Genomic DNA, 13,997 nt, shown 5'->3' with positions numbered 1-13,997 from the left:
ATGATCTGATTTCCCTTCTGTGCTAGTTGAGTTTTAGACTTGTCTTGATGATTCCTCCTCTAAAACAGGCACAGATACAGCACAAATGTATTCGTTATCAGTACAGACCTTTAAAAACAATGAGGGAAATACAAATTTAAATTCCTGACCAAACAGTTTCTGATTTCCTACAGACAACATGATGAAATACACCGGAAGTCCTGACAGCCTGCGTTCCCGCACTCCCATGATCACCCCTGACCTGGAGAGCGGAGTCAAAGTTTGGCACCTTGTGAAAAACCACGAGCACGGAGACCAGAAAGAGGGCGACCGTGGGAGCAAGATGGTCTCTGAGATCTACCTGACACGACTTCTGGCCACTAAGGTGAGTATCCTGACCCGCGTAATCTCCACCACTTTTAGTTAAATTCTTCATTCAGCTGTTTGGTCTTGAAATAGTCAACTGTATATGAGGAAGATGTGTCATATTTAAGGCAGTTCACTATGTGAGAGGTTAAAAAGTCCTTCTAACCTTCACTGTTGTTCTCTGTGACTCAACGTGCGCGAGTATTGTTGAAGTATTCATGCCTAGTCTGGATGAGTCATCTGAGTGGAAGAGAATATTCAAATTTATGGTTTAATTCCCTAAGGTTTAAAGAAGGAAATAAACATTTTTGTGTGTTTTCTCTTTGTGTTATTGTGCTGTTAATGCAACAGCATATCAAAAAGGTGACATACAAAACAGCCAGTGGAGTTATTGTGGGTTTGTTTCTGTAACAGAAATGAAAACGTTATCAGGAAGAAATAGAAATGATAATAATAATAATAATAAGTCTCTTTGAATCTGCCTTCCGACAATGGAGGAAGAAAAAAACTAACTTAATCTGGTTTGGATGGAAAATGCATCTTTGATCCAAAGGCTGAATGCAAATTACTTTTCCATTAAGACATCCATTCTATTAAACAAACGAGCTGTAAAAAAAAAAAGTAGGCAACAGTGTAGTGTACAGGCAGTTACCTAGATAACCTGCTGTTGTAGGATTTGAGAATCTCAGACAGCATCTCAGGGTCATTAAATGCTGTTTTCTCTTCATATTTGGGAAAATAACTGATAAATCAGGAACCTCAACCTTGAAGCAGGGTTAGCAGGGTAGCCTGTCGTAAACAGGACATGAAAAGAAACATCAGGAGTTAGATAAATAGCTGTGCTGACGCTGTAAAATAAGAGGTGCAAGGGCAGGATGACACTGCTGTCACTCTCGTCGCCAAAACACGTGAACGTCACCTCCCAGCCTCTGCGTAATGCTCTACTTCTCTGCGATTATCCCATTCCAAAGTGCAGCAAGGTGACGAGACAGCAAATCATCTTTCCAGATGGATTGTTTTTTGTGAAATACCCGGTTTATCTTGGCCAGCTATCTCTCTGGTTGAAGAACGAGCAGGGAGGACAGGGATTGTAATTGACTGTGTTTGACTTTCGCCGTTCCAATAAATACTTCTCCCTGGCGATGGTGCTGACGTGTCTCATATTAGCTCCATCAGTGTCACTCTGACTGAGCGTAGGTACAGGTTGTATTCAAGTGGGTGTAGAGTGAAGGAGATTACATTCTATCTCCTTACTTCTACATTAGGTTTCCCCCTCACCGCCTTCCTTTCCTCTCATCAACCATCTGATTGTAAGATTGCATTTGATTTCAATATGCCAACAGACGGCATTTAAACGTCTGCGTTGGGTTTGGAGTGTGCTCTAATGACACGGTGGATGGTTGTAGAAGGAAAGGGTGTTGTAGAGTCTGCACTAAGAACCCTAACAGAGAACTTTGTGGTGAAGTCCCCTTCAAAGAGAGGATGACATTAAATGTCACAGCCTCGGCATTTGGAGGCTCATACAAAGGTTTTTTTTTATGTATGACAAATCTAAAATGCCAAAGTCTTCTCTCACCGGCTAACACACACTGTTGTGTGGATTGCTTGTGGTTTTGATCTAGAGATATGTGATTTAGTTTTCATAGAAAAGCACTAAGCTGTTGGGAATGTGGGCCACGTTAGAATTATAGCCGTCATTATCGAACAAACAAAAACCTCTCCTCCCACTCTACTACCATCTACTTCCTCTTGATGCCATGTCTTGGTAACCTGCTCTGAACAAAATTTGATTTTTATTTGCTGATGCCTGTAAACACCTCATCTGCCACACTTAATAGCAGCTCTTTCAGATAGTAAACCTCTGTCGTTGTGGTTTCATCCCTCAGACTAGCTTTATTTTTCTCCGTGCGTCCCATCAGCTCATACTTTACAAGAGGATTAGATTCTGTCGCGCTGTCTCTCGTCTCCCGTCTCATCTCCGCCTCCTTCTTAAAGTCACCAACATTAAATCAAATTAGGGTCAATGGTGCAGTGTGGGAGCTAATCCAGCTGCACAAAGAGGCTTAGGAGATGCGCCTCCTGTTGCCAGATATTATAAAAGTCAGCTGTGAAATAACAATTTCTCCCATCAAAGCTGCAAGGGGATTCTGTGCTCTAATATGAGAGTAAAGCACAAAAAGCACACTTCACAGCTTGTCTGCATCGCATTACCACGCATTACCACTAGAGGGCAAGATCTGTGTCTCTGTACAATGTTTTTATGTATTTGTGATTTAGGATAACATGTGTATGATTTATCTTTCTTCTCCCTCCTGTTCAGGGTACGTTACAAAAGTTTGTGGACGACCTGTTTGAGACCATCTTCAGTACAGCCCATCGAGGCAGCGCCCTACCACTGGCCATCAAGTACATGTTTGACTTCCTGGACGAGCAGGCAGACAAACACAACATCCACGACCCACATGTTCGACACACATGGAAGAGCAACTGGTGAGTTAATTAGTCTAAGATACTGTTATTACTAAGACGTTCGTGTACATGCAGAGAGAGGCGAAGTGTGTTTTTTTCCTCCAAAAATCCACTGAAAATCCAGGGACATTGTAGAGTCTTGTGGCAGCTGTCCTGGCAGATATAACAGGACGTTCCCAAGTGCAGTGTACAACAGTGCTCTGCCGTTGGTTCCATCCGTGGTCTCTTCTTCCTGCCCTGTTATTTAATGTACTGTCAACATAATTGTTTAATTTGGGCACATGACATAGCCCTGGTATTGCCCCGTGCCAGTGCCAAGCTTAACCACATGCCTCTTCCTTTTCTAATATCCATTAACCACAGGGGTGTGTAATCTTCATTAGAGCCAACCACAAGGGGCTAATCCAGTTGGCTGCCAAGACTCGCTATCTATTATCATTGATAACGTGGCCAAAAAAAAAGGCCTGTCACCATGGAAATCACCCTGGTGACAAATGTGCGCTCCCAGGTGCAGGAAGTACACCTCTAATTTAATATCCACTCATTAATTTGAACCATTCTGACCCCAGTTATTCCAGCTGAAAAGATTGGTACTGGTTAAATAACCCAATGGTGCACGGGAACGTTGTTATACCAGGAATGAAAAGGTGAAGTGAACTTAGTGGGAATTAAATGCACAATAATATGTCATTAGCCTCCTGGCCTCTGCCAAAATCCCAGCATGCATCACTCACCCCAAGGGCTAGAACCATGGCAATGGAAGGATAAGATTTATGTGCAGTGAGGGACAAATAAAGGGAAGGAGAGGGAAAAGTGTGAGAGAGAAGGAAGGGGATTCACATTTGCTGTACGTCTTGATTCAGCTCCTTCTCTAGGTCAATCTTCTTGGACCATTTGCAGAGACACGTTAAGTGTTTTCTAAGTGTGAGTGGGCTTTTACATTCGACTTTTAATAGAATCTCACTAGAGAACTGTAAATGAATAACACATTTATCACAATACACATCATAAACAAGCCACTTAGACTGTGGCACAAGAGCTTATGTTCTCACGCTGTGTGTGTGTGTGTGTGTGTTTCAACGACCCTTTCATTGTCTTCAACGTCTGCAATCTTAGCTGCAACCAAAGCCTTTATTTTGTCTGATGGTAGGGAATAATCACAACGGGGCCCCTCGCATCCTGGACCCCTGTCCTATTAAACCTACCAGACCCATCGTCATCACACACACCATTAACTCCAACCCCAACACAGCAGTCGGGGCGATTACACCCCACTGCCTCTCCCACTTTCAAGTCAGGGGTTCCCCAGGATCAGTGCTCCACCGAATCCATCAAATTCTTTTTTTTTTAATTAAATGTCATATCTGGAGTATTTTTTTATTTATTTTTTGCATTTTTCAGTCATTTTTTTAGTCATATTATTCTTAAGCAAGGGCTTATTTTTTCCATTTAATTTAGAAGATAGATCTTCTTATCCCTAAGTTGGACCATCTGTTTATTTTTTCTATAACCAATTTCTCTAGAGACAGATTTCAACTTGATGCCGAGAGCGTTTTTTAGAAATCTTAAATGAAAACTTAACTTAAACATAAATTAAAACTTCAGTATCTGCCTTAATCGTGTCACTAACACGTGAGTGGCTGAGTAGATATTCGTATTAAAAAGCAGTCGAGCTTATTAACCTTTTTTCAACCAGGCCAATCCTATTGAGATTAAGCGTCTCCTTTTCAAGGGAGGCTGCGTCAACTGCACCTAATAATGTGAGCAGTCAGCGTAAATAAATCGTTAAATGTGTTATTATGAAGTAAGTATGCCTTGTTTTTGCAAATGGAAATCATACTTTGCTTGTTGCTTTCCATCAAAGCGATGCTGTTCATTTTAGATTACTATTGATTTTGTACGTAATACTTTAAGACGGTAAACTACCCACAGGAGTAATTCTGGATTAGAAACTCACTGGCTCTTAACAATAATGTTATCCTGTGTGAGTGTTTTTACCATCCATCCCCGTGCGAGTGTATTGTTTTCTAACAGTGCTAAGCCACCGTCCAGGCCATTATGTTGTGTTGGTACCCTGTGTCTCCCGGGGCCTAGTTCAAACACAGGTCACCTTTATGAAGCCGTAACTCCTAACTTTTTGAAGAGAAAGGTCAGAATTGGTCAGTTTCCTGTCCACTTTAATGCCACACGTGGGGTTAGCTGCATTATTACACGTGTGACACTTGGTCTGCCAGTGGCCAGAGACTTCATCAAGCACCGCTACAGAAATGGGACAACATCCCATTACTGCAGGTGGAGGAGTCGACAGGCTCCGGGTGCAAAGTATCAAAGAGGCAGACAGACGTGCCCCAGGTGGGCTGCAGGGAGTAGAGCGCTTATAGATGTTGGATTTAACCAGGTAGAATATGTAAATAACCAAACTGATTTTAGACCAAAGTGACTGTTCCATGTCATAGTACTGATTGGTTCTTAAAAAGCTTGACAGCATCTAAAGACCATATATTAAAAAGCAATAATGTGTCATTAATGGTGACCACAGATTATTTACAGCTGAGGCCTTTTATACAAATATGCAAATAAGCCCCCATCAAAATGTTCTGAAATGCTAGGCTAGTGTCAATCACTGAAGTTATTCTAGTTACTGTTTAAGCATGTTGAATTTAGTTGTTCAGTCCACTACGGTGTTTAATTGCATTTCTATAAAGACTACAGTGGTCACAGAAAGATTTGGGGTGTTTTAACATTTTGTCTAGAATCAAAGTGCAGATGTACCTCAGAGCAGAGAGGAGCTGGGGGCAGATTGTCAATAATCATGACAGCTTAGCTGTGTTGTTAATATCTCTCTAATCCTGCCGCATATAATCCAAGTAGATTTTTTGCTGAGATTATTTTTAAGATGTAATACATTTTTTTTCTTCCACCAAATCCTAATCCTCTTTGGTTAGATTGTACATGTGAGAATTGCGTTGTGGGTGGTTGAGCCTGGATTGAAGTGATTAGGAGAATGGCTTGGAAGCACCTGTGGTACTGCAGTGACTGTATTTTGTGTACTTTTGAACCATACAGAGACCAATACACAGGCTTGACTGTAGTGTTAGAGTTTTTTTATTTTTTTTTACCTTTGTCAGCTGAAACAGCTTAGCCCAGAGCCAAATACAGACCTGGAGATTGAAGTAACAATCAGACATGTTCCTTTAATACCACCTCGCTGTAGTTTCTCTTTAACTCACAGATAAAACCAGCGTCTGTAGATTTGTTTTTGCTGTAAAAATAAAAAAAAAGGCACTGCAGAATGAACAGACAGATTTGACATAATGGAACAGTCAGAGAACAGTTCAAGCGGTGATGTTGTTAATGTTACCTCTCTTCTCGTGCAGCCTACCTCTGCGTTTCTGGGTGAATGTGATCAAGAATCCCCAGTTTGTCTTCGACATCCACAAGAGCAGCATCACAGACGCCTGTCTGTCTGTGGTGGCACAGACCTTCATGGACTCCTGCTCCACCTCGGAGCACCGCCTTGGGAAGGACTCGCCCTCCAACAAACTGCTTTACGCCAAGGACATCCCCAGCTACAAGAGCTGGGTGGAGAGGTGAGCTACTGCTGACGTAGGCTGACGTTAAATGCTGTATGGATAAAAATGTTTGAGTGTGTCCAGGCCTGGAGCTCCAGGGTACAGAGATGTGTGCAGTAAAAGTCACAGAGGGTATTATTTATAGCAGCAGGGGGCAGAAAGAGGGGTAATTTGTAAGGTTGAGAGTTTTAAAAAAATGTGTTTGTCATCAGGGGAGGGAGGTAGTTGCTGTTCTGCCCTGGATGGAAGATAGAGGGGTGTGATGAGTTCACCGTGTCAGTGCTTGAATGAGAGTCACAAATACTTTATTGATCTCTGGGGGAGAAGGAGGGGGGACTGAAATGTAGACCACAACACAGTCTGTGTTATGGACCAGTACTAGCACAGGTTCTCCCTGTGTGTTTGTGATAATAGAACAAATATAGGCGATATAATCAGTAAAATAAAGTACCGACAGACGCCACTGCATTTTCGGTTGTTTAGAATGTAAACTAACTTCTCTACGGAAGTTGGTTTTGTGCTGGAAGTAGTGTGTGGGATGTGTACTAAAAGAATTAGATTTGGATGCAAAAACTTTTTCAGTCAGTCAGTCAGTTCTCTGCCGGCAGCTTCTCACACCTGTCCTTCAGTACTGAACAGGTGTGTGTGTGTGTGACCTCTGAAGACACACACACACACCTGTCTTTTTCTTTGCTCTCCAAACTTCTTTCCTGGCACAGATCCCTCTCGACCCTCCCTTACCTCTCTCTCTCTCTCTCTCTTTATTTTTCTCTCCACCTCTCTCTCTCTCCTCCACTCTTTCTCACTCTCTAAGTTTTCAGTCCAAACCTGAGGCCAGTCCTCCAGTGGCTGGAGCTGCAGGAATTTAATATGGAAATTAGCAGCTTTAATTAACATAGTAGATGGGGGCGACACAGCTGCTGCCGACAGTGACTGATTTACCTTACGTCAGGGCTGTGTGTGTGTGTGTGAGAGTGTGTGTGAGAAAGAGAGAGATTGACAAAGTTAAGAATCCAGAGTCTGTGAGTCATTGAATACCATAGGTATATATTTTTATTTTACCACACAATTCTTAGCCATTCTCCTTCACCGCCTGTGTCACCAGGTACTACTCCGACATCAGTAAGATGCCAGCCATCAGTGACCAGGACATGAACGCCTACTTAGCAGAACAGTCACGGATGCACATGAATGAGTTCAACACTAAGAGTTCTCTCAGTGAGATCTACTCCTACGTGGGCAAATACACCGAAGAGGTACGTGGTAAAAATGCAAGTAAAAAATACACATCTGTGCCAAAGACTAGGATTTGGATTAAGTAGGTGTTTTACTACATACAGTATGAATTATCATATGCAGTAAAACACCTACTCGGTCCAGAGTGGTCTTTGTTTAAGGGCGATAACATGCTCCACAAGAGCAGAGGAATTTGTCCTCTCGCCGTGAGCTGTGAGGAAAAAAATAATTTTATATTTTTCTCTCCATCCATGGTTTGAGAGTTCTCACTACCATCCAGACCAGGAGTGGGCCAACTGTTCCATACAGGGCTGCTGTGGCTGCAGGTTTTTGCCTCAGCACACCTGACTGGGCTCATTCAATCAACTGATCTGAGTCTTAAGACAGATTAAGACAATCACTGTGGCCCGGACAGGTGGGAACAAAAACCTGCAGCCACAGCAGCCCTTTGTGGAACAGTTTCCCACATCTGATTGGTCAAAATTTAAACAGGACTTGGTTAACACTGGTTGTATTCAGTGGTCCAAAAGACCATTTAAGGCTCTGCCGGTTTAGAAAGATGATTAATTCAAGATGATATGATTCAACTGTCAACATTTATCTGAGTAATTTAGTCCATTTCTATTATAATTCAGTCAGAGATTACAAATCAGATACACTGTAAAGTAAAGATATCACATGGCACTCACTCTGCAGTCGGACTTGATGTGCAAACATGAGTTGAAGCCTTGGACCTGTGAGTACTCGCAGTAATGTGTGTGTACCTCTCGGTCCTCCCTGGCAGATTGTGTGCTCACTGGAGCAGGACGATGCAGCCAGGAAACAGAGGTTGGCCTCCAAGCTGGAGCAGGTGGTGGCCCTTATGCGTCTTGAGAGCTGAGGACCGCATTTCCCAGGGTGCACTGGGAAGAGACCCCATCAGAAACCGAGCCGTGCCTGAGTGAAGACCTGTCCCCAACTTTTTTTTTTTTTTTTAATTTCCATCACTTCCGATTCCTCCCGTTCTTCTGCCTTTCAAAGATTGACCTTGTTTCTTGACCTTTCGATCTGCTTCCACTTCCCTGGGAAAGATTTTGTTTCCTCATCCAGTCTGCTGCACATAGACTAGTTTTACCTGAATACATCCGAGGGGTGGTATCGGGCTGAGGTCAGCATCTCCCACAATGCAATGTGAGGGAGTCCTCAGCTTCACCACAGGGAGAGCGCTTCAAGGGGTGACTGTGTCAAAGCTGGCCATATTGGCATGAGTCAGTCCCCCTGCTGGAAAGAAGAAGGAGAAAACATTTTTATGTTGCCTTTAAGAATTTACATCAATATGTAATTCTTAAAAAAAAGAAAGCCCCCACAGTGCTGGGTGTTGTTTTTGTTGAACTGTTTTTTTCCTTTAATCTATGACAGTTATAATAAAAACCATCTTTAGAGTCCAGTTTATTGTAGTTCTATATTCAGTAAGTAGAAGAAACATTGAAGTGATGACCGCAAGCCAAATGAACACCTCCAGAAAAAAGAGCGAACAAAAGAATGGTTTGCCAAGTTTACACTGTAACTACAAACTTCAACATACATATCTGAGACTGGGGGGCGAGTCCAGGCGGACCTTGAATGTTCTTGTGTTCCTTCAATGTAGCTGGAGCTGTAGACTGATGGGGGGTAAGGAAGGCTACGTGCTTCTCTGAAACATTACTGACAATTAAACTTTGCGAAGCAGAGTATCTCCGTGCTGTATCCCTACTGCAACATTCACGCATCCCACCCCCCACTCCTCCCCCAATGGCCAGCTTAAATTTGTTTGAGAGAATATGCTCATAGTTTCTGCTTCTTTCCGGCTTATGTGGTTCCTGCAAAAATGACCCCTGTTAGCGAAACCCCCCCCCCTCCTAGAGGCCCTTACCCAAGTTGGATCCTCTGAAAGAAGCACACGAATCATCTCAAAAAGACAGTGTTTCCACCAAACACCTGACGCGCTTTCTTGTCGACGGTCTATCAAAGCACACACACACACACCGATGCACAGAAACAAACAATCAGCAGCTGCCCAGATGTCTACGCCAACCGTGAAGATATGAGACTGTGAGAAACTATATCAAGTCAGAGACGGCTGACTGCTACCTAAAGGGGGCTCTGTTGGCGGAGTAGCACCTTTTTCCTTGGATGTTCTTATTTAAAGACTTTTGAAAACGTGATGGATTTCAGTCAGCCAAAAAAACCAAAGGAGCTTGAAATTTTCAATACGGTCCATGTGTTTGTAAAAGTGCCACTGAGGAACGGACTAAAAGAAATTAAGAGGACTGTGTAGAAGACGACAACTTCTGAGACAGAAAAACATAAATATTATTGTGACTGGAACTTCAACTGAATTTTCTGACCTCAGTGTGTCGAGGTGAGGGACTCCTCTTTCCATCCTCCCAGAGTCTCCCCCCCGGCTCTCGACACACCGTTCACCTTTGTGTCTGGCTCCTGACCAGTTTCCCCCTTTTGTTTTGCACAAGCGTTGGAGATGGTAGCTAGTCGTGTATGGCAAAAACTCACCTCCTCCCAACTCTTCTTCAGTCTGTATCTGTTGAGGCGCTCTTGTCTGTATTAGTGTAGTTATCCTCAGTGGCGGCAGGGGGCAACCTTCTCCAAGCCTAATAAATGAAAAAAAAAAGGAACAAAAACATCAGATAGAGCTAACAAGGATCGAAACAGAGTCAGATAAAAAGAAAACGATACAAGACATTAAAGTTGCTAAGACTTTTTGGATGTGAACCCCCACCCAACCCCACCTCAGCTGTGGGAGAAAAAGAGGGAGCGATTGAAAGCTGATGGAGGCGCCCTCTCTCACCTCTGCCCTTTCTTTTGCCTTGACAACGTGCCCCATGTGGTGATGTGAATGTGTGAAGACCGCCCTAGGTCCACCTTGGGTCTTTTATTGGCTTTTTAAGCGCATGTAAAACATAAACGATTTAAGAAACTTATTTAAAAAAAAAACTAAAAAAAAAAGGAAAACAAGAAAACTAAGCCTTGCGATGATGATGTGGATGTGTTCTTTTATCTTTCTTTTGCTTGGAAGAACCGAGACGGATTAAGTGGACTGTTCATGTAATAAAAACTATTACCTTTTCGTTGAAGGTGGAACCTTTATCCCGTTCATCCCCTGCAGACGCCTCATGCTCATGGTTTTTGTGACGTGTTAGATGCTAACTACAAGTATTGTATACCCTTGCATGTTGACCTATTAGGATGGTATGAAATGGAACTGCCTTGCTAAAAGATATTTATAAACTTCTACTGCTACTAGGGACTTTAAAAGTCATTCACGAGCCAGCTGTTTCATTGCTAGATTTTTCGATCACGTGAAACGGCACAAATCCTGTTTGTTTGTCTTTTTTAACCTCGTCTTTCATCCCTGTCCGTGTCTCGTCTGTGGGTTTTTTGTAGAAGACGCAAGCTAAGTCTTGCACTTCCTTTGCTGCTACTACATGTTTGTTTTCAGGTTTGTCACATGGCATTTACACGCCTTTGTTCTCACAAGAGTAGGTACTATAAGTGCAAAGAACCCCAACAACACTATACTCTGTTTTTTGCGACTGCAGTTGGACTTGCATCAGACAGAACTTGGATGCTCAACAGTCCCTGGTCACTGTTGTTCACCAGATAGTTTCAATAGGAGACCGTTCTGGACTGCAGGCGGGCCAGTCAAGCACATGCATTCTATGTCTACAAAGATGTGCTAGAGTAATTTTTTGCAGAACCCAATGTATCACTGCCTAGGGTCCCAAAGGTCACGCACATTCAGCAGAGGTTCCTGGCACTTTACATTTAGAACATCTCTGCCTTTACAACGGACACTGATATTTTAGCTAGTTTGTTATTTACAGACTCCTCTCTGGGGAAGTTTAGCACAAAGTAGAGAGGATACCCTGTCCAAGACTTTGGTGGATGCTCGTTTTTGACCCAGACTCACTAGTTAATTTGTCAAATAAGGAACATCCCAGAATGTTGAGATATTGTTTTTCTCTTCTCAACCTCTGGCCCAAATGTTTTGGGTTTTGTTGCAGTTCAGTTTGTTAATGAGTACATATAAAAACGGTTCAGGCCAATTTCCAAGCAAAATGTTTTGGTGAAATTTCAAGAATTTTAGTTTCAGGGAGTGTGCCGACTTTTGTGGTGAGTCTGGCTTGTAAATATTGTTTAGAGTTTGAAGTCATTTTTCACTACGGCCCAGAACAAAGACTACTACCATCAAGCCCCTAGATTTAGTTTTAAGTTAGAAAATTGTTTTTGTCTCACATGTTAGACGTCTTTAGTCACTGTCTTCTCATCATCACTGTCTGCAGTTTAACAGTATCAACTGTCTGCGTCGGCCTGGGTGGGGCACATTCACGGTGTTTGCTGGACCTGTGTAGTAGACATATAAAAAAACAATGTTGTTATTGGACAGAGAAGGTGAAAAGACAGAGTTAACAACATTAAAGAAGGACAGTAATTTGGTACAAAACAAAAACAATTAAAATGAGCTTCACACACTTGGATAGCCAATTTTTTAGCATGTCTAGATATCCAAAGTTTTAACCCTCTCAAAGCCATGTGTTGATAACTAACATAGGCTAAATATGCAGAACTGTCACTGTGAATCTGCCCCCCCGGTCCCTCTCCCCCACCCATACCCCCATCCAGTCAACCTCCTCCTCTGCAACTAAGGGTGTCTGCTAGCAGCTGCCTCCCAGGTGTTGCCAAGAGAGTGCAGATAAAGTTTCCACCTTCAAACGTTTTGTAGGAACTAGAAATGTCCTCCTAGTTCAGTGTTAACGCAGGTGTTACAGAGACACACTAGAAAAGACTTTTACTAGACCATATTTGAAAGATAAAGAGTATCTTATGAAGAGAGAGTTAAGATGAAAAGGGGATATAAGGCGAGCTTCTCTAACTTTGTTATAATTAATTGTATACCTGTGTATGTAAATATGAGGCATTCCTATTTTGCAGTCAAGAACAAAATACTATTTGTAATATAGAATAAACTTTATTATGAAACCAGGCATTTTGTGATTGATTGTGTGATTCCCCCCACCCCCCACCATAAACTTGCATTAATTTATTCATATGCAGTGTTAGGCACTTTACTTTTAATAGTTAATTAGTTATATTTACTAGTTATTTATCTCAATTATATTTCTTCCTAAGCTGGTTTTACAAGCCAGAACTACATAAACTAACAGAGCACTAACTGTACTAAATATTTAGCTGTGTCTATTATTGTTATTAAAATTCTGAAAAGATATACTTTTTTGGTACACTAACTTTTGATCACAGTAAAATACTAAACTAATAAGTTCCTGAACAAATCTCAGAAAATAAAAGTTTCTCAAAAATGACTAAAAATATAAAAATACTTTGATGTCACTTGGTCAAGTCTTGGTTGATTCTTGGTCGATGGTCATCACTTGGACGTCAGTTGGAGGTCATTTGACGTCACTTGGTCGATATTTGGTTGAGTCTTGTAAAATACTATACCAATAAGTTCCTGAACAAATCTCTGAAAATAAAAGTTTCTCAAAAATCACTAAAAATACACTAATTTGCCTTAAAATACTGAGCTATATCATTTTTTGTTTAAAAAAGTCAGAAATAATATATGTACTTTTTTGGGACGCCAAGTGACGTCCAAATGACGTGCAATTGACGTCCAAGTGGCCTCCAAGCGACCTCTAAATGGCATCCAAGTGACCTCCAAGTGACTTCCAAGTGATGTACAAGTCACCTCCAAATGACGTACAAGTGACGTCCAAGGGACCTCCAAGTGACCGTCAAATGACCGCCAAATGGCCACCAAATGACGTCCAAATGACGTGCAAGTGATAACCAAATGACGTCCAAGTGACCTCCAAATGACGTCCAAGCGACCTCCAAGTGACTGTGACCGAAGTACAGAGAAGGTCAGAAGGACCCACATTGTGTATTTGTAGATTTAGAAAAGGCATATGACAAGGTGCCAAGGGAGGAATTGTGGTTTTGTATGAGGAAGTCAGGAGTGGCAGAGAAGTATGTTAGTTTGGTGCAGGACATGTATGAGAATAGTACAACAGTAGGGAGGTGTGCTGTTGGGAGGACAGAAGACTTCAAGGTGGAGGTGGGACTACATCAAGGATCGGCCCTGAGCCCCTTCTTGTTTGCTGTGGTGATGGACAGATTGACAGATGAGGTCAGACAGGAGTCCCCATGGACTATGTTGTTTGCAGATGACATTGTGATCTGTAGTGAGTAGGCAGCAGCTAGAAGAGAACCTAGAGAGGTGGAGGTTTGCACTAGAAAGAAGAGGAATGAAGGTCAGCCGCAGCAAGACAGAGTACGTGTGTAAACGATGGGGGGGAGAACAGTGAAATAGTGAGGTTA

The 13,997-nt window shown here is 42.2% G+C and overlaps 1 protein-coding gene across 1 annotated transcript in view; it reads left to right on the top strand.

Moving 5' to 3' along the window:
• The window catches only part of plxna4 (plexin A4), a 208,526-nt gene extending 195,884 nt beyond the window's left edge, over positions 1-12,642 (top strand). The window contains exons 28-32 of the mRNA XM_008315637.3: positions 174-364; positions 2,666-2,835; positions 6,192-6,404; positions 7,492-7,642; positions 8,407-12,642. Of these exons, the coding sequence (XP_008313859.1) occupies positions 174-364; positions 2,666-2,835; positions 6,192-6,404; positions 7,492-7,642; positions 8,407-8,502 (821 nt within the window). The 3' untranslated portion in view covers positions 8,503-12,642. The remainder of the gene's footprint in view (positions 1-173; positions 365-2,665; positions 2,836-6,191; positions 6,405-7,491; positions 7,643-8,406) is intronic.
• The last annotated feature ends 1,355 nt before the right edge of the window (positions 12,643-13,997 follow it).

The sequence above is a fragment of the Cynoglossus semilaevis genome, chromosome 8 (genome assembly GCF_000523025.1).
Source record: "Cynoglossus semilaevis isolate Cse_v1.0 chromosome 8, Cse_v1.0, whole genome shotgun sequence".
NCBI classification, from domain to species: Eukaryota; Metazoa; Chordata; class Actinopteri; order Pleuronectiformes; family Cynoglossidae; genus Cynoglossus; species Cynoglossus semilaevis.
This window is presented reverse-complemented; position numbering and strand designations above follow the sequence as displayed.